General features: G+C 46.9%; 1 protein-coding gene across 2 annotated transcripts in view; it reads right to left on the minus strand.

Annotated features, from left to right (window-relative positions):
• The window catches only part of ZBTB16 (zinc finger and BTB domain containing 16), a 143,719-nt gene that overhangs the window by 14,223 nt on the left and 109,190 nt on the right, over positions 1 to 20,306 (minus strand). For both annotated transcript variants that reach the window (XM_072979343.2, XM_020793436.3), the window contains exon 5: positions 2,249 to 2,419. In XM_072979343.2, the coding sequence (XP_072835444.2) occupies positions 2,249 to 2,419 (171 nt within the window). The remainder of the gene's footprint in view (positions 1 to 2,248; positions 2,420 to 20,306) is intronic.

A 20,306-nucleotide genomic window follows, 5' to 3' on the forward strand; every position in this document is an offset into this window, starting at 1 on the left:
TTTCAACTGCATTTCTTTCTTTCTTTCTTTCTTTCTTTCTTTTTGCAAGGGCAAACCAGAGAGTCCTCTTGGAGCGACGGATGCAAAAAACAGGCTCGCAGACCGAGAAATCAAAAACACATGCACAAAAAAACACGCGTGGCTGACATCCACGTCCATCCAGTCGATTCACTTTGCAAGGTCTCTTAATGAGGCTGACATGAAGTCGAGGACAAACGGGACTAATTAAGGCCCCCACTGGCCGGCCAGCTGCACCTGTGACCCAGTCACTCCCTCGTTACCTGGTGTGCCCGTTTGCCAGCTGAGCAGCTGATGCGATGGCTTCTAGGCCACCTCGCCCGGCACGGCAAAAGGTTTTATTATACAGCCAGCCGAGTAAATCAGGGATCTGTCAGTGCCAGCAGCTCCGTTGGCCTGCGCAGGAACACAGCTGCGGATGCTAAACAGGCGGCCCTGGAAGCAAATGGGGTTGGGAGGATGGAATATTAATGAGACCAAGCTGGAGAGAGGCTGGGGACGACAGAGGGTGAGCGGGTCGAGAGAGCCCAACCTTGATGGCACAGGAGCCGTGAGTGGGACAGGCTCACATGGAAGCCCGTTGGGCTGCTTTCTTGAAAGGGGAAGGTTTGGCCTTAAGCCAAACCCCACATCTTCAAGGAAAAACAAAAATGCAAAATGTGCATGTGCATGTTATCCTACCGGGTGATGCAGAGTCTATGAGAACTCCACCAAGTTTAGTTGGGACTCTTGTGACCTGCACAAGGTTTGCCGGTGTGCAAAGGGTACAGCGGGGGACATTTCGGGGTATGAATGCTAACCTCTCTCCCTCTCTGTGTGTCTCTATTTCTCTCTCTCACACACACACAAACACGGCCATGTTGCGGCCATACTGGCTGGGGAACGTTCTGGGTGCTGGAATACCAAAGAAAAGGTCCCCAGGCTCTGATCAAAGCCACGTGCCACCACCCAAGAATTAGCAGAAGACAACACCCTACATGTGTATACAGCGATGTAGAGGAGCAGTGCAATGCTAGTTCATAAGAACATCAGACAGGCTCATCTTCTAGCCCAGCTGGATATTTCTGTGGTGCTCAGAGAAGAAGAGAATCTCAAGGAAGCCTCTCCCTCCAATGTTGGCTGTCCCTAGCCTCCAATATTGACAGGTAGACTGCTTCTAGACAAGGCGGTCTTTCATGGCTAGGAGTCACCTCCATTCATTTGCCTAGCTCCTCATGGTTCCTGCCCCCTTTTCAAAAAGGCACACAAATCGCTCGCCACCATCCACCCCACAGGGTCGCTAACACCTTGTCTGCAGCTCAAGTCAAGCTTGTGGCCAAGTCAACCGGAACCCTACGGCTTCAAAGACAAAGGAAGTCAAATCTCTGGAAGTGAGACTATCCAGAGATCCACCCAGATGACAGGCCATCTTTCCTCAATTTGGGCCCCTCTAGTTGGGTTCCACTACATCTCCCATCATTCCAGTTAAGAATGCTGACTGGGGCAGATGGGAGATGTAGTTGTATAGTCCTTGAAGGCAACGGGTTCTCCTAAATGCATCGCGCAGCCCATTCCCAGTCCCTCAACTCAGAATGTCCGTCCTTTCCCCAGCGTTTGGAACTTAAATGAATAGAGAGAGAGGGGAAAAAAACCTCACGTCCGCCTGGGGATTAACAGCATTACCCCACGTCCAGCCTAACCCAGCTTTCCACATGCGTTCCCTTATGCAATTTAAATCCCACACACATGTAGCACAGGTTGCAATAATCCCATTTAAATGGCTGTAGGAGTACGGACACATGCGGAGGGAGGAAATGGCCCCACAAGCAAGATCCAGCCGCTTAAGGAGATGAACTGCAGTCACTTGTCCACTTATTAAGGTCATATGAGACTGTCGAACGGGAGGCTGGCCTCCCACCTCTCTTCCTCTGTCCTCAGATGTTCAGAACCAGATAAAGAGCCATCAGATCGCACCTTCGAAGGCAGGTTGGCAAGGGCACCTCTTGGAGGCCCGTCTCCACCTCAAGAGAGAGGTGGAAGCATCTGGGGACCTTTGCACTCCTGACTGTAAGTAGAGCCAAAGGAAGGCCATGCCTGTAGAATCACTGAATTGCACCTCGGATTGATGACCAGCCACCTCTCTTTAGAAAACCCCCACAAACACCCTCAAACACCATGCCCACGGTCACTGCCCTTATCACCTGTATGTACTTGGCTCCATCCTTCCTCCCCTCTAAACTGAACTACTTACCTGTATGGGAGCGGAGGTGCCTCTTGAGGGCTGTGTGGCTAGGGAAAGTGCGGTTGCACTCGCTGCAAATATAGCTGCGGACTCCGGCGTGCACCTCCATGTGTTGCTGCAGAGCGGTCTGTGTCTGGAACCGTTTCCCGCACAGAAGGCAGAACACTGCCATGTCAGAGCCTGAGGGAGGAAGGAGAAGAGTTCCTGTCAACTCTGCTTCGTCTCAATGGCCTTGCCACGCTCCTCTGTTGTACCCTGGAATATAACCGTTTCGGTCCTGGGAGCTGGAAAAGAACACCATGCTTAGATGGAACCTGGAGTGGGATGCTGGTTCCTCGGAGATCTCAGGCCATAACAGGACAATCAGAAGATGTTTTCCTAGGACAAAATGACTCCCTCTTTATCTGCATTTGGAAAAATTAATTTACTTTTGTGTTGCAATTCGTCCATTGGTAGACAGTCTGAAAGGTTTGCGTGCCTAGAGGGAAAACTACGCGGAAAGATGACACGTTGTGCCTTTGCTTCAGTATACATCAAATGAATGGGTGTTCTGACCCTCTTCTTAAACTGCACCACAGCTTTCCAACCCCATGTTTGCAAAATTTAACATAAATAAATATAATAACATTGGGCAACAAATAACATTAGAAACGGGAAGCATTATATGAACAACACTTCTAATGGCCACATCAACTGACTGTTCTAACGGCTAAAAGATACTGTGCTAAAAACCAGATGCAGAAATGCAGATTTAAATTCTTCAACTTTTATAAACTATTCTGTCATTTTCACCCTTCCCATTTTGCTAGGGACAGGAGAAGCCCAGAGTTGATGGGTACCTCCTTGTAACCACTGGGAACTTTATGTTTTCTGGACTTCTAAGAACACTCACCACCTTCCTTTCGGGGCCAAAAAGACTAGAAATATGCAAAAAAAAGTCCAAAGCAGAATTCCAAAGAAGGAAGGAAGGAAGGAAGGAAGGAAGGAAGGAAGGAAGGAAGGAAGGAAAAGAAAGAAAAGAAGCAAATATCATTCTAATTTGTACATTTTAATCTAATTGCACCATCTATATTCTCTCCCTATTCCTGTTTAAAAACATCCTGAGAAAATGGGCCCATAATCCAAACGACATTTGCCTTCATGCGGTAGGCGCTAATGTGGTGACTTTTAAGACAGAGAGTTATATCAAAAGCAGTTATCAAAAAACATATTAGCTAAACATCCCTCCTCTAATGGAAACCTGATCACACTAGTTAGGATGAAATTAAAATAGGATAAAATAAAATAAAAGGCAAATTAAGAAAAGAAAGTAGAAATAGGCATTACGATGTGTGCACGATGCCATTTAACGTTCATAAGCTGAAATTGGGGAGAGAAAGCTTTCCCTAATGTGATTCCACAATATCTGTCTGCAAGCAAGAGGTGATTTTGAAGTAAAATTAAAAATATTAATGATTGCTTTTTTAAAAAAAGACTCATTGCAGGAGAGTGGAGAAAAGCCAGAGGGTCCGGTTTTATCTCACACCTCGCTAATGGCAACAGAAACACCTTTATGATGTATCAGCAATCTGGAAATACGGAGTGGTGCAAAGGCAGCTTCGAAGCAGAACTGACTATGGAAATGGAGCAATTTGCATCACTGGGCTATGTGTTAGTTCTGGAGAGCAGCAATCATACCTGCCAGTCTTGGAACCCCACGTCATTTTCTCCATAAGCCAACATCCCATGCTTAGCAAATTCTGCCTTATCACTGGCTCCCCTCCATTGGACCTAAGTAGAGTAGGTATTAACAAGGGTTGTGCCTCATGTATAAATCAAGAAAAGGCTTTGTGGTCCCCCAAACAATACAAATGTAGGAATAGGTGATACTTTCACTGGACCCACCCCCCCAAAATAGAACAAAACAAAAAACATCTTCCTCAGGCTGTGCACCAGGCAGGCTCCCATGGGTAGCTCTTGGCCCCCAAGAGCAGCCAACAGAACTTGGTGCACAGCCTGAAGAAGACGAATGATCGAACGCTTGCTGTTTGGTTTTTGATCTTTTTTTTTTTGTCCACTAAAGGTATCACATGTTTCTGCAGTTGCATTCCTCATGTAGAGAGTTCTTGAGAACCTCCACAAAAAGAAGAAGGACACAACTCTTGTGGAGAAGGAGTTATGAATGTCGAGATACACCTTTCCTGAAACATCACAATTTGACCACCGGGCGAGTCTTAGATGTCTAGAGAGCTTCCATCAGTTAAGGCTTCAGTGACATCAATTTCTGGCAGTCATTGCTTTCACTGTTTTTTGAAACACACCATCCCATGCTATTGAGCTACAGTACTGTAAAATCCTCTCAAAATAGATACCTAATTTTAAACCCGCTTGCAACACTTCTGTTGCTAAGAACTGCCTCACAGTATCTCACAAAATTCAGGGAAAGGTGATGTCTGCCAGGTTGCTAGATTCAAACCTGTACATTAGAGCAGAGGCGCCTGGACCAGGTCTTTTGGTACAGAATTTTTGCAAGAATCTGACTCCAAAGTAGAGAAATTCGTTTAGTTTGCTTTTTGATACAGATGTGCTCAACTTCCATTTTCTGAACCCATGCATGACGTGAAATGCAATTCTACTAAGATCTTTGTGCTTTTCCAAATCTTCTGCTGAAGTTCTCTGATTTATATATAAAAAGATGTGTGCTGGGGAAACGTCTACACACAAAAAATGCATACTTATGAAAAATGCTTACAAAGGTGCAGACATTTGGAAAAAAATGTGTATGAATTTTTGCACTGAGTTTTTAAAAAGCCTGCAAACTGAGATGGACATGGGACAAAAGTGAAGTTAAGAGTGGGAAAATGAAAAGCTAAAAGATACTGAAATTACAAGATACGCCCATCCTTATTTCTCCGATTGGTTGGGAAAGCTATTTTCCTGCTCTACAGCTTCCAGAATTCCAGCCTAATTCTGAGAGATGTGATGCAGAAATATATTTTTTTCCAAGGCATTTTTACGAGGCCCATAGGAGGCTGCACCGACTCTGCAGTGATGGGGTCATGAGCTCTGGGTTCTTGGTCTCAATAAAGATAGAACGTGAGGGTCTACACTGAAAAACCTGCTTCCCAGCAAAGATACGCCTTCTCTTCTAAGCAGAAGAGATGTAGGCTCTGTTGGAGAAGTACTGACAGCTGGAAATGACAAGGTGCCTTTTTTTTCCCCAGAAAGAGTCCGGCTGAATGCCGAATTGTGCCTGGATTCGTCATGTGAAACAACCTTCTGTGAAATGCCAACAGGAAGTACACTTCATGCTTGCTGCCGGAACACTGCGACCTCTGACACCTTCCATACCAAGGGTGCAAGCAGCGCCTAAGCAAGTGCACTCAAAATATACGGGATCATCATCTGCTATCAAGTCAATTCTTACAGCAACCCTTTTCAGGATTTTCAAGGTACTGTAATGGTTTCCTCTTTCCTGCTTCTGGGGGTAGCCCTGGGACTACTGTGCAGCTTGCCCAAGGCCACCCAGGCTGGCTCTTCTCCCTGAAAGCCCAGTGGGGAATCAAACTCCCAACCTCAGGCTCTGCAGGTATTATAAGGGAATATCATGGTTCCTGAACTGCTTGATCTCCACAGAAGAACCTCAGCCTCAAAGCTTATAAACCCAGGAATTCAACACACAGAGCATTTCAACGGCCTGTATCCACAGCGATGGTAGATCTCTCTCCCGCTTCCTCACCATTCCAATATTTACACGTCGTCAATAACAAATGCCCGATGACCTTTCTGCTATTAAACAATTTGGTTTTGTTTATGCATAGCTAATTGCTCCGAAACGGAATGAGTCAGTGCAAATTGCATTACCCTGCGAAGGTTCGAGCAAGCAAGCAAAACAATGGCTTTTGGGGGAGCCCACTAGAAGGAGTGGAGGGTAAAAGTAAAATTATCAAGGAAATTGTATTAGCAATTCATTAGCCATACCAGGCCGCTGGAAGGCGAGCACATGGACTCTGTATTGTTGTGGAAGAAAGACAAAGCAACGGGAGAGAAAGCAGTTCTCACTCTATTTGCGTGCCAGGAATAAACCCTTTAGGAATCAGCTTGGAAGGAACAGGGACTGAAGCCAACGACTTCCAACATAAAGGCCAAGTTTGGCTGAATCTTGAATGTGAGTAACTACAGGAAGGTATTCAAATGCCAAACTTGCTTCAAGGTTGAGGCGTTTGGTCCAGGTAGCTGGCAGGAGGGAGCTCAAATGTGAGGCAAATTTGGAAAGGGGAACACACGTGAAGGGGGAAAAAAAAACCTCAGGGAGCAAAACAGAGATTCCGGTAAGAATATCAAGATCTGTCCTGAGAATCTGACGGGAATGATCTGTGTTTCTTCGTGGCATGAAACATTTTTTTAAAAAAATGCTTTTATTCCTGGTTGAATCCGGCATTACGGTCTTGAAGACTGTGAGAGAAGCTGAGCAGCTGGATCAGAGCAGACATCCACCCCATCCAGACTGTGGAAGAGTCACATTTTTGACGACATCTTCTGGAATCTGCAGCTTGCACTTTAGTGGCAGAGATCACAAAAGGGGCTGGAAACCCAACCTTTCCAGGAACAGTTGTTTTCAGATGATGCGAAAGGGTATTACACCAAAACATGAGGCAGGAAACGTCCTGAGAGTAAGACCTATTCAACCGAGTTGTTCAACTGTCTCCAAAGGCGGTAGAATCCTGTTTCTTGAAGGCTTTTAAGCAAAGCTTAGACAGTTACACCAGGGATACTGTAGCAGTAGACCTTCTCCACTGGCCGTGGGTTGGACTAAAGATGGGCTCTAACTCTAGAATTCTGTGGCGTTGTGGAAAAGAGTAATTTTTCTAAGCTCGGATTTAGTCCTGCCTTCTGCTCTCTGGGTGGAAAACCAGATATTCCAATGGAAACACAGAAGGCATCTGTCAAGTTAGTACTGCTCTCCAGCAGTAACTGTTCCTGAGTCTGGATCCATGTCAACCCCTTATATCTAGCAGTTGACGCTACACATAGCTCTGCCTTCAGCTTCCTCTCTGAATTTGTCAAATTATCTTATAAAGCCATTTAGAGTCAGTGGATGCCACAACGCAAGTCTTTCCTTTTGTCTAGCAATGTTCAGAAGCAGGATCTCTTTCCTCTCTCTCTCCTTCTGGGAGGCATGCCTTACTGCGCATGTGCACACGGATCACAACAGTTATTTTACTGGACTTTAAGCTTTCTTACAGGGAGAAATGGTGATCTATAAATAAGACACATAAATGGATGGATGGATGAAGAGAGAGGAGCAGAGAAGGAAGGAAGGAAGGAAGGGTGGAGAGAGAGAGAGAGTCTTACAGAATTCCCCTGTGCTCCAAAAAAGCAGCATTTCAGGGCTTTGCACACACCCCTGAAGAAGACATGTTCCTCCACTTGTGGATGTTTAGACAAAATCTTCCCATTTACACCTGCACTTGCTTCCATACAAATTAGGTCTTTAAGGAGAAGCAGCACAAAAGGCAAGCCCAGCTGGAGAGAAATCCAGGCACCTTCTGAGCGCCAGGCTTTCATTATCCCTGTGTCATAAACACGGACTTAATCAGGGAGAGGGGCCTCGAAATAGGTGCATGGGCTTTTTTCAAAGGTAACAATTTGCTAAGGAAGAAGCTGTCAGCGTCGGAGGGGAGAAGAAAAGGTTGGAGAACTGCCCTGGAGTCAGCAAGCCCGAAGCGTTGCCGAAAACACACACTGAAGCCGAGAGGGGATGCTTCTCTTAATCTGTGTTTGCACAGCATCCTCTTATTTCTTCAGAGCAGGCAGAAGCACAAGGGAAGATGACAGACACTCCCACCAGCACCGGTTCGCCCAGCGAGGAACTCAGCGGTCGACTCTTTAAACAGGTTCCTCTTAGTAAAGCGGAAGGCTGCCCTTTCCACATTTAGGGGTGAAGGGCTCCCTATTCCCATCCACAAAGCTGACCATGCTTTTAATCTTGCCCTGGGGGATTCGGAGCTCGTGTTTTATGTCTGTTCCCTGGTTGCAATTCTCTCCCCCCGATCCTGATTTATTTTATTGAATGATCTGCAAGCTGCTTTTTTTAAGGTCAAGGCGGGAGAAGGCTAGATTTAAAAGCACAGACATAATAAAACATGTCTGTTTTATTTAAAACATAAAATCCAAACGAACAGCTAGAATAACGTCGCGCCATATGCACAGTGACTCCAGAACCCTTGCTAAGTGGCATCATCTCAGCCCTCCCTCTTCCCTCAGAAATGCTGAGTTAATGAACGTTAGGAATTGAGTCTCAGGTTTGCTCCTTCAACCCCAGGAATGCCAGCTCCTGATTGCCAGCAATAGCTGTCCAAGCTTTTAGGTAAGAATCAAGTCCTAGTTAGAGGTCCAGGTGGAAGAGGCTGTCTTGGGGACTCATCACTAGGTGTTGTTATGGGTTGGATGGCCGCCTGCCAGGACAGGCCGCTGGTTATGGACAGGAAGCTTTGCCTACGGATCAAGGGTTGGTTAGATGCTCCTTTCAACTCTTCAGCTCCATCCCTGGTGCTCACTGATGCTTTCCCATCTAATGAACTAACTAGGCCCAAAGCTGGTTCTTTGCCAGAGACGATCAAGCATGCACAAGGAAAGATTGGTAGCATAAGGATCCAGGAACCTGCCTTCTCCTGGATTAGACCCTTGACATCCATCTGGTCCAATACGGTGAACTCTGACTGGCTGCAGCAGCTCATAAAGGCTCCAGGCAGGATCTCGTGGCCCCCTGTCCAAAGGACCCCCCCCCCGAATAATTTCCAAATTCATAGGAGATCAGGTGTGAGCAGGGTGAGATAGGGTTCCCTCAAAGCTCTGTGTGGAAATTCAAAACAGCAACTATGCCATCAGATAAGCCCCCAAACATGAGTCCATAAATGACGGAAGTCTTGCACTCCATCCCTCCTCAAAACTGAGGTTCTTGGGGGCTTGGTACAAAGCAGACATGTCTCTAATAATGAGCGTCAAGCAACAGGCCCACAACAACAACAACAACAAACAACCAAACCCTTGTAAAAAATCTGTTTTGTAGGGAAGGGCTCTCATTAAGGCAAGCTGCTTCCTTGTGTCTCAGCGACCGCCGATGCATTTGGCAAAAACCTCCTTTTTCATTCAAGTACGCGCCTGCCTCCTCTCCGATACAAAACCCTGCAGCACGCCGGCTCCGTGGGAGACAGGCTTCTGTCTGCATCTTAAGAGGATGCAAAAGAAGTTGAGCTGACAGCAGAATATACCGTCCAGGCTCCTTCTTCCAACACCCCCTTTATCTTTCTGATTCATGGCCGGCACTTTTTCATCCTCTGGAAATGCCCCTTCTCCAAACAGTGCATTTTGGATTTCATGGCAAATTCATCTCTTCCTCTTTTGTTGTTGATACAGTAAGTAATATGTTGGGGGGAAATATATATGTACTTTTCCACTGATGCACCGTGAGCACATTTTGTCCCGCGGCACTACAAAAATCTCCCTGCAAAGACTTTCAGAGAGGGTCGTCATTGGTCTCAACAGAGAGGCGAGGAAAGGTCAACAGAATGACACACCATTTCCACCCAAGACAAATTCACATAAACTTCAAGACACTTGCGGGTTTTGCCTTACGTTGGGCCCAAAGACTGCTGCAAACATCTCCCACTTATCAAGGTAGTTTGAAACATCCTTGCATTTAGAATAAAGCAGATCAAGGAACTGAACGAACCCAAGAAACAGCGTGGTGTCGTCTTCGGAGTCTTGGATTAGACTCCAAAGACCTGGACTCCAAAGACCCAGAGTCCAGAGACTCTGGAGACCTGGGTTCAAATCCTCACTTGGACATGAAGCTCGCCAGGCCGATCTTACTCTTTCAGCTTGACCTACCTCACAGGACATTCGCGAAGGCAACATGGGGAACAAAGAAGTCAAAATTGCTTTTAATTTTAAAAGATGGACAAAGGGTGATGCTGAACTTCTGTCGGTGCGGAATGAGAGCATAACCATACCACTTTGCAATCATTTATATTTATTCCTTTGGCTTAATTAACAACCCTCCTTCCCGCCACGACCGCATGCTTCAAAAAGGCTCAGAGTGGTTTTGTAAGAAGCGGACCCTGATGCTTTCTGTTAGAAGGCATTCCCACCTTATAAACACATTTCTCAGCGAGCTTCCTCGTTAAGCTCTGTGCCCCTCTTCAATCATCTTCTCCCCCTTCTTTTCCCAGTCCGGTACTGGAAGGATTTATTGGTACTTATACAATGAAGGATGCATGAATAGATTTACTAATTTGGTCCACCCCACTGCTGGGGGGCAAAGGAAAACCAAGTTCCTGCCCACAGACGTTAGATGACAAAGTTGGATTTCCAAGATCAAGCCAAACTGGGCCCCAAACGATGTCGGTTTCTGGTTTTCTCTGACCCGGAGAAGCCGAGGCTGATCTTGAACAGCCCATGGATCTTGTTGGCTGGGGAGGTGGCAATTCATTGCTTGAAAGAGAACTTCCCCCCAAGCAGAGAGAGAGAGAGAGAGAGAAAACCCACAGAATTATTCAACTGTTGGGGGACCCTGCCCGAAAGGCAGAAAAGACAGCACACGAGGAAGAATTAATGAGGCGAAGAATTAAAAACACGTTCTAAGAGATGCAACGGTCTCTTAACACTGGGTAGAATCTCCCTCTTATCTGTTTCCCAGTCTTGGTGGAGACAAAAAGGGTCTCCCCTCCTTAAACCCCAGTGCGCACCCCCCCCCCCCATACACAGAGCCAATGGGAAACCTTCTCCGGCTTTCCAAAATCCATTCCCTCCCCTGAAACAAAAGTGGTCGCACCCACAAAGGAGTAAATCCGGCGAGGTATGCAGCCCTCTGCTCTGTAACTTTCAAAACGACAGCAGGATCGGGGCAAAGGTCAGTGGGTCCAGGGCTGATGCCCCTCGGCCAGCTGTGGAGGAGAGGCCCTGGAGTCGGCAGGACGCCGGCCCGCAGAAAGTCCCCTGTCAGTAGCACCCGCTGAGGCGGAGAATAAAGGTCGCCAGCGGGAGTGGAAAGCAGGACAATACCCCGAGGCCGGTGAGCAGGCCTGGAACAAATCCACGGTGGCACCGCGGGCTCCTCATTTACGAAACTAATTGGCCCTGGATTGATGGGGGCAGGCGCGGGGGGGGGGGGAGAGCATCCAACGTGGACCTCTTTCAAGAGTGCTAGAGAGCAGGAAAATGCCGCCAGACCTCCCTCCCTCAAAAAGTCACTAAAACGACTCTGGGTTTTTTCCCCCATGGAAATGGATAGACACGTATACACACCCCCAGTGCACGGCTTTGCAGCATCCCTCTACTAATGCAGGATTGCCTCCCACCCCCAGTTGAACATCTTTCATGGCCTCCTCCTGTAATAAAGTAGCTACTTCTGAAGGAAGAACAAAGAACAGTATGGACACTTGGTGTCCAGACGTCTTTTGGACCATGCTGACCACAGACATATGGGGAGTGGCCGGGCGTCGGGGAAAATCCTGAGTTCCTCGACTCCACTACTGCTTCTCAACTCAAAATGGTGGCCGTTACCCTTCTGGGCTTCAGGCAGGATTTGACCGTAGCCCAATCTGGAAGTCCCTGGTCTTCCCCACACCCAGACACGAAACGAGCCTTACTCTGCTTAGCTGTTGAAGTCAGATAAAGTGGCTGCATTCAGGATCATAATGGCGCAGCTGAAGGGGAGGTGGTGTGCAAGATGGACATCTCGTTTTGAGAAGAGGATTATGGGCTATCTTTTTTTGGGGGGGTGTTTCTCCTGCTAAACCACCAGCAAGCAGAGGTGGCATGAAGGCTGAAGTTCTGAGGCCTAATGAGAATCATTTCATTTCTTTGCTGCTCTTGAAAAAAGTACCACGCAAGACTCTGGCCATCAACTCAGGCCTGTTCCCTCTTCAGAGATGCCTATTCCACGAATCAAAGTCTTCTCAATCCCTAAGGAGTGGTGTAGGTGCCCTATTGTGGACCCTCTGAGAACGGAAAAAGTTTCTAGGTCTCATGGAAAGAAGGGGAAGCAGAAAGCTTGATGGGCCAAATACGGTTTTTCACATACACGCACACCCTTGCCGCCAGCCACCCCGGCCTCAAGAAGATTGAGTGTTGACGACGCGGCCGCCTTGTTTTCTGAACCACTTCTGCTGGCAACCCCCTGCCCAACTTTGGCAGATGTTCAGCAGGGAGAAAGACTGAAGGGGCCAGCTGGCATGGGGCCAGGAAATGAAAAGCTTTTTGTGTGTATGTGTGTGTGTGCTGAAGCCATGCGGAGGTGACACGGGGGCTTGACCCAGTTCACGGCAACCGCCAAGGCGGCTTGTCTAGACTCCCAGAGCCTTGCCAACGGCTGGCACGATACGCTTCACGGCACCCTCCTCCATGGCAGACGTTTGCTCTGCCACGTGGCACAGAGGAGACACACATGCTCCATGTCCACCGGAATACTTTTTCCCCAAAGAGAAGTCCCCTGTCCTCCGCAACTGGCTTGTTTTCTGAAAAGGAGACGAGGAGGAAAGGAACAATGGCTTCAAAGGCTCAGCGCTCTCTCCAAATATAAGAGACCTTTCTCCTCCTCATCTCCTCCTGTGGCTGCTATAAAGAGGGAGGAGAAGCAACGGGAGAGCAGGAGAACTAGAATCCAGTGGCAACTGGATGGGGAAGTCATCTTATCTAGGGCATAGCACAGGAGTGACGGGTTAAGCAGAGATCAAGTCTTGGCTTCTAATTTTTAAAAATGCAAATCTGACACACTATGAAGCACAACTCTTTCATTACAACGGAAAGACTCTGTGGCATGCTGGGTGTGTGCACATAATATGTGTGCGCGCAGTGATAGCAGGCAAGCGAAAAGGCACTACAGCTCTTAATTCGCACAGGCAATTCTAAAGCAGTTCTTTGAAGCATGATGGATGGGGACCCTGGCAACAGACCTTTACACCTCCCCTTGTTTATGTTTGTGGGAGCACACCTTCCTTCAAAGAAAAAAAGAAAGGAAAAAAAGGGACACAACCAGTACAGACCCCATAGCAGGTAGGGTCACCAGACATACAAACCGTAGGTCTGTACATCACTGGGAAGGACTGTAGCTTCACGGTACAGCCCATGCATTGTGCACAGAAGGTTCTGCACATGGTAGAGCTGACAACATCTCTTGAGTGAGACCCCGAAAGCAGTTGTTACCCAGTGTAGACTGCAAGGAGCTAGACGGGGCCGTGTCCTGAGAGCAGCAATGAATGAGTGTGGGAAGATCTATCTTTAATACATTCTTAAACTTCATTTCCTTCATGGATGGATACATGCCTCCGTTAAATGCTGATCTTTAGGGTGAAGAGTGTGGGCAGGAGCCCAAAAGGGAATTCAAAGTGATTGCTTTAACCAGTTATTATTCTGAAGGTATGAGGACGATAGTAACCAGGAAAGAGGTTCAAATCACTGTGGAAGGGTCCCTATTTTGCTGGTGACCCAACCCAATTTAGGTTAGTTCATTATCTAGACAATGACAGCTTGGGGGTAAAGAAGTAAATGTTTAGTTTTGTTGTTGTTGTTAAGTCGTTAAGTCGTGTCTGACTCTTTGTGACCCCCATGGACCAGAGCACGCCAGGCCCTCCTGTCTCCCACTGCCTCTCGGAGTTGGGTCAGATTCATGTTGGTCGCTTCGGTGACCCTGTCCAACCACCTCGTCCTCTGTTGTCCCCTTCTTCTCTTGCCCACACACTTTCCCAACATCAGGGTCTTTTTCAAGGAGTCCTCTCTTCTCATGAGATGGCCAAAGGATGGGAGCCTCAGTTTCAGGATCTGTCCTTCCAGTGAGCACTCAGGGTTGATTTCCTTTAGAATTGATAGGTTTGTTCTCTTTGCAGTCCAGGGGACTCTCAAGAGTCTCCTCCAGCACCACAATTCAAAGGCATCCATTCTTCGGCAGTCAGCCTTCTTTATTCCTTACCTAGAAAATCCTAAAACGAGTTGCCACAAGTCAGAATTGACTTGATGGCCCATGATGATGATTAGGATGAGTTGGAGCCCAAATCTTGGAAGAGAACAAATACATTTCTCAGTGAAATACAACGTGAATTAACTCCCCCCCACCCATCCAAAGAAGAAATGTTTAGATATTTGTATGCTGAAGCAGAGAAGGGAAAGGAAGGGAAGAGAGAGAGAGAGGGATGGGCTTATTCATTTCACTGACATTTTAACGCTTTCCCCCCTTCCTTTTCCCTCCTTCATAAGATGATTACAAATTAAGCAGCGTTTAAATGCTTTTTATTGTCAACAATTAAAATGGGAGAATATGGAAGGGGAAATTGTAGCGCCCATTCATTTCCACGGTAACGGTGATATCAGAGAACACCACGGGGCCTCGCTTGTACTGTACACCACACAATGGCCAAAAGAGAGGGAGAAAAGGGAAAAGGGGGGGGGGAAGTAAACCATTAATTTTGTAGGACATGCAAGAGCAAATTAAAATATAAAAAGCTCGAGGCACAAAGATAGATATGGAGAGAGGGGGCAGCACGGGTCAAGCTTGTGGAATTAAAGTCTTAACAACAGTCCGAGGTTTAAAGGGAGACTTATACCATTTCTCTCAATAGCCTTTTCGCATCATTCATGGGTTTTTTGGGGGTGGGTGGGTGGGAGGAGAGGAGTGGAGATGAGGGGAGGGAAGGAAGGCAGGCAGGAAGGCGGGCAGAGAGGGGGGAAAGGGTTAGGCATGCACATGCATGCACGTTTATGTATGTGTGTGGGGGGGACATATATACACAAATACAAAGGTAGTTTCCTTGGAACGGTCAGGAGCAAACGATTTGCACAGCGCATTATCAACAGTGAAGATCCTTCAACACAGCTTCGCATCAGGGTGGGGGGGAAAAGGGATGCTACATTATATGCAAGCAAGACAGGAAGGGAGGGAGGGGCGCAGAAGCGTTTAAACAAACACGCCAGCGAAAGCATCACTGCTTGCATATACAACTGCCTTAAATCACAGGCAATGTGGAATTCAAGCTTTAACTGCAGGGAAGCCCACTCAGAAACCAGGGTTGAGTTTGAGTCTTTTCTGCCCTTTCCTTACTGATGCAAAGGGGGTTTCTGCTTCCTCTAGAACTCAACAGTTTTAAAAGAGTTTTGGGGTATTTTTCTCTGCCCATCGCTCCTCCATTTAAGCCCTGGGATGCAGCGAGATGTTTAAGAAACGAGTGGGTATCTCTGTGTGTTTGTTGGCTTGCTTGCTTTCAGATGGCACATCTACTCCTGTCAGCGTGCTCCTCAAAATCTTGCGGGTGCCATTGGTTAAAAGCTCCGTAGCTTTGTGGAAACCAGCCAGATCCTCCTTCCACCTTTGAGAGGTGTTTGCAAGGAGAAATAAATATGTCTGGAGACACACATCCCATTAAAAGTTAAGCCAGCCCTGTTACATTTGCTGTGCCGTCATGTTTAATATGCAGAAGGCAGGCCAAAGACATAAAAGAGACACGTCCCCTTTAAAAGGAAATATAATTTACAGTGTGCAGCCAGGCGCTCCATAGTTCCAATCTCGTTTACTATAGAGAAAACTCTGCTAGCTGCTCTGTATCCCACAAATCCGATTTAATCAGACAAGCCAGCCAGCGTGGCTTGAAGTAAAAACGGATAATTAGTAAACAGAGAGCTACTTCAGTGCTTCATTGGCATTCGAACCGGGCTACTGTGTCGCATTTAAAATGCAGTCTGATGAAGTTTACAAAATCAAACCATTTGTTACTCCTATTGAAGAGGCTTCGGGCCACTTGCAATTAAATTGGAATTAGTGCTCAGAATGAGATACAGCAAATTCATACTAAAAAGGGATCTGACTTTGAGACATTTGACTTCAAGTCCTCTTGCTCTGCACCCACCCAAAAGACACAACCACACAACCATAGGCACAGTCTAGGCTTTTTTTGGGGGGTGGGTGGGTGGGGGTCTGCATTTGTATGGGTGGGAGCCAAGGAGAATTCTGTTGCAATGCACTTCTGCCCCCATGGTGGTTGCGTTCACAAGAAACAAAGGGTAGGACAATTGGCTTTGGCTGGCTTAGGATGGGAAATCATGTCTAGATGCAACAGAGTCATCGTCGGCTCTACCTGTTCTCTGTAGCTTTCTCACCTGGAGCACCATCCATATCTCTCCTTCTCACTCTTGTTTCAAAACGCACCTCTTCCAAGAAGCCTATTGTCTTATTTCCCCCCACTGTATCCACCCACAAAGCAAATGAAGCCTAAAAACATGTTAAAGATATATCGGCCCACACTCATTCATGGCTGCTCTCAGGACACAGTTGCGTAGCAAGGCACGCCATGGCTCCGTCTAGCTCCTTGTGGTCTACGCTGGATAACAGCAGCTTTTGGGGTCTCACTCAAGGGATGCTGTCAGCACTACCATGTGCAGAACCTTCTGTGCACAACGCATGGCTGTACCACGAAGCTACACTCCTTCCTGGTGGTGTACAGATCCTGCTGGCCCATCTAGCTCAGAACAGAACCCTTTCTTACCCATAGCTGGAGGTAATCCGGAACCCTCTGCTCTACTGCTGACCCATTTTGAAGTATCAAAATATTTAAGCCTGTTGAGGCCTAAATAGTCAGTTTATTGAGGGAAGGACTGACCTTTTTCTTAGCTTAGGTCTGGGCAGCAACTAAGGTGACTATCTGTCTCCTATGAGTTTTTTTAAAAAAAATTATTTAGGAATTATCAATACGCCTAACCTTTTTTTTCCAGCATGGCTACAAGTCTCACAAGTAAGTACAATGGACCTTTGACTCAGGTTGAGCTTAGAACTTTCTGGAGAACCCTCAAAAGGAACCCGTCAACATCTAGGAGACAATCATGGACCAGAGCATCCACACGCCCCACCTCTCTTCTCCCCAGATGGTCAAACTGTAGCACAATTTCCAAACCAGGTCAACAGGGTTGTATGAACTGAATGCCATCAAGAAAGTAGTCACTTTGAGTGTCAGAAATTCAAGGCAATGCATATTGCCCTTCATCTGCTATTTTCCCTCCAGATACACAATCCCTTCAAAGCTCCATGCCTGAGTAGTTAGCTTTGCAACAAAGGCCCACGTCTGCCTCCCAGGTGACTCACAGCAAGCTCATTTGCAATAAGTGGAGAGGCAAAAGTGTATCCTGGAATAAACCAACACATTTTATCTTTTAGCCGCCTAGAGTGGTTGAAATGACCAGATAGGCGGGGTATAAATAGAATAAATAAATACATTAATTAAAGGAGTTTGGCCTCTAATGATGCATCAAAGTATTGTCTAGTTTGGCCTTCCGATACCCCGGACGTAAGCAGAGTTACAACTCCTTAGAACAAAGTACAGTTAATGGCAACATCTGGAATGTTCTTCCTTGGCTTCTAAGCATGGCCACCTCACCTTCTTTAATTAAGTTTCATCAACAAAGACAGTTTAGAAAACATCTGTTCTCATCCTGGTGACCTCCAGCTGTGCTGGATTACAATTCCCATCGTTATCTCTCATTATTTGGGGGTGATTCTGGTGCACAGAGACTTTGGAACCAAATAGGTCTCTTGGTCTGTTTTCTTTTTCACCCATGGCCCCAAACCTGCTCGAACCACTTTGCTCCCAGCGTGCCGCACGGATCCGGGCCTTGTTGGTGGCTATGGTTTTAGTTTCTAAATGCAGAGCCCCGGAAAGGCTGGGAGACGGGTAGACGCAGCAGGAATAGGCATGGGGTGGCTGGCTCTTAATGGTACAGTGGAGAACAAATTAACATAGAAAATGCTCACCAAATTAACAATAGCAGTTGGAGATTATGAGGCTTAAACATCTGATTCCCGGGCATTCCAGGCTTGCTCCCTTTCCAGATTGTGTCTGAAATGCGAGCAGACTGGGGTGTGCGTGCAAAGCAGTCAACCTTTAAAGGGGCATCTGATACCCTGGTCCATTTGCGGCACATCTGATTTGATGGCTAGGAATCTCGTCCCATCAAATTAAAGGGGGTGCAGGCTTGCTTTGAGGTTGAAGCCCACGGATTTCCCCTTGACTATAACATTCTGGGCATGGTCTCCTAGTTTCAGAGGTGGGTGACCAGGGTTGCCCTGTTCCTCTCAGTTCCTAGTGCTTTGTAGGGAAGCTCTGCCTTTTAGTTGTCAGTTTGTGATAGTGAGAAGTTCTGGGGTGCTCCCTGGAAGCTGCTTTTGGGGGTCCCAAGCTCTCCCCCTGCTCGTCTTTCCCCAGAAAAACAGGGGCACAGTTTCTTGATGCCTACGGGAGTGGTATTTTCCCCTGGTTAGAAGGCCACAAGACACGCCTTTCTCAACACTGGTCATGGTCTTCATGCCACTTCTTTCCTGTTCTTTTTGCAGGTTTGGGCATTCTGGGTGGTCTGCGCACTGCAGAAAACAGCCCCTCCCCAGCCACCCAAGGGGCTCCCCTTTGTTTTAAATCTTGCCACCCTCTGTGCCTCTAAAGGAAGAGGCCCCTGTTTCGCAAGGGCCAAAGGAAAAGCCACGCCACCGCTTTCTTGCTGAGAATCTCGCTGCAATGTGGTGTCTTTGCTGAGCTCCTATCTGCTGGGGGACTCTGGGCCATCCCACAAAGATTGCAAACACGTGCCCTGCTCCACATAAGCAGATTAACCTGGTTTTAGTGACAGTGGCCACGATGATGATGCACACTCGTCAATGACAAAGGCAAAACACATCCCCATCCCTCGTGGAGCCACCTCCAAGGAGAACCTTAAAAAACCTACGCCTTGGGTAATTGCTGTTTTCTGCAGACTCTTTTCATGCCTGCTTAAAATATATACGAGCAGACACACACATATGCACACACACACAGTGTGGCACCCACAACATCGCAGCTCTGGCAAAATCCATCCCTTTCTGCTTCTTCCCATCTCATGGCACTCGACCGCCACACTTCTGCACAAAACAATGACGCTATTGAAGATGATTGCTGTTTGGTGTTAATGCCGCTGGCTCCGGAACGCTAAAAGCACACTTTTAGAAGGATACTGTATTTAAAGAGTCTTTCAAAAGGGAACGGGCGACAACAACTCTTTCAAATGCTGTATTGTTAAAAGGTAAAAAATAAAAATAAATGAAGAGTTGATACACATTTTCCCCAGCTGTTCTATATAAGCGAAAGTGAGCAATGTAGGAGACTGAGAATTCTGTGCCTGTCTTTCTGCTACTGTCTTACTGTGAAATCTTGGTCAATTCCACCCATGTTCTGTTGTACACACAGAGAGAGAGAGGGAGAGAGAGAGAAACACAGAACAGTGAACTACAGCCCCCAGTTGACAGAAACTTTAGTTTCCACCTACCTTGTGAAACAACACAAGTGGACATCAGCCACAAAGTTCTTTTCTTCTACACTGTTTACAGGGGAATTCAGCCATGCTGAATGGGGGACACAATCCAACATGGCAAGATCTTTAAGGTCTGATGTTTGTGGGCAGAAGGTGTTGTGATTCAGTCTTCAACAAGCTCGGTGAGATCAATCAAGTGGAAGACGATGGAAAAATGATGATTCAGAAGCTGGAGAGCTACAGTCCTTCAGAGCAGATGATGGTATGCAAGACAGCCAAAAGCCACTCAGCTAAAGTTTTCAGTCTTCCATCTCCTGACATTTGTGAGAAAATGATGCAGCTCTCCTCTGGAATCTGTACACGATTTAAGGCTTACAGGGCATCTTGGAGAAGTGCAGCGTGATGAAAGCAATGCACCCATCTTGAACATCCAATGGTTATTATGTGCACCAGTAAAAATTTGCACAACGGTGTTTGTGATCGCCTGGATAATCGCATGTGTTGGGCGACAGGCCCAAATCCATGTGCACACTAGAGGAAATACACAAAACCTGCACTAATTTTAATGCAGGAAGGAACAAATATAGAAGTCTGGAAGAATGCAGGAGGGGTTCAGAGAAATGGAGCAAAACTGAGATTTTCAGATTTCAAGGAGAGCAAGAGAAAGAGAGATTTCACATCACTTGCTATCATCTTCTTCACCGCAGAATCCAGGAATGTAATCTAGGGGCTTTTCTGTTTGCAAAGCATCACGTTTTCTCTGCTGGAA

Source organism: Pogona vitticeps, chromosome 8 (assembly GCF_051106095.1).
Source record: "Pogona vitticeps strain Pit_001003342236 chromosome 8, PviZW2.1, whole genome shotgun sequence".
Taxonomy (NCBI): Eukaryota; Metazoa; Chordata; class Lepidosauria; order Squamata; family Agamidae; genus Pogona; species Pogona vitticeps.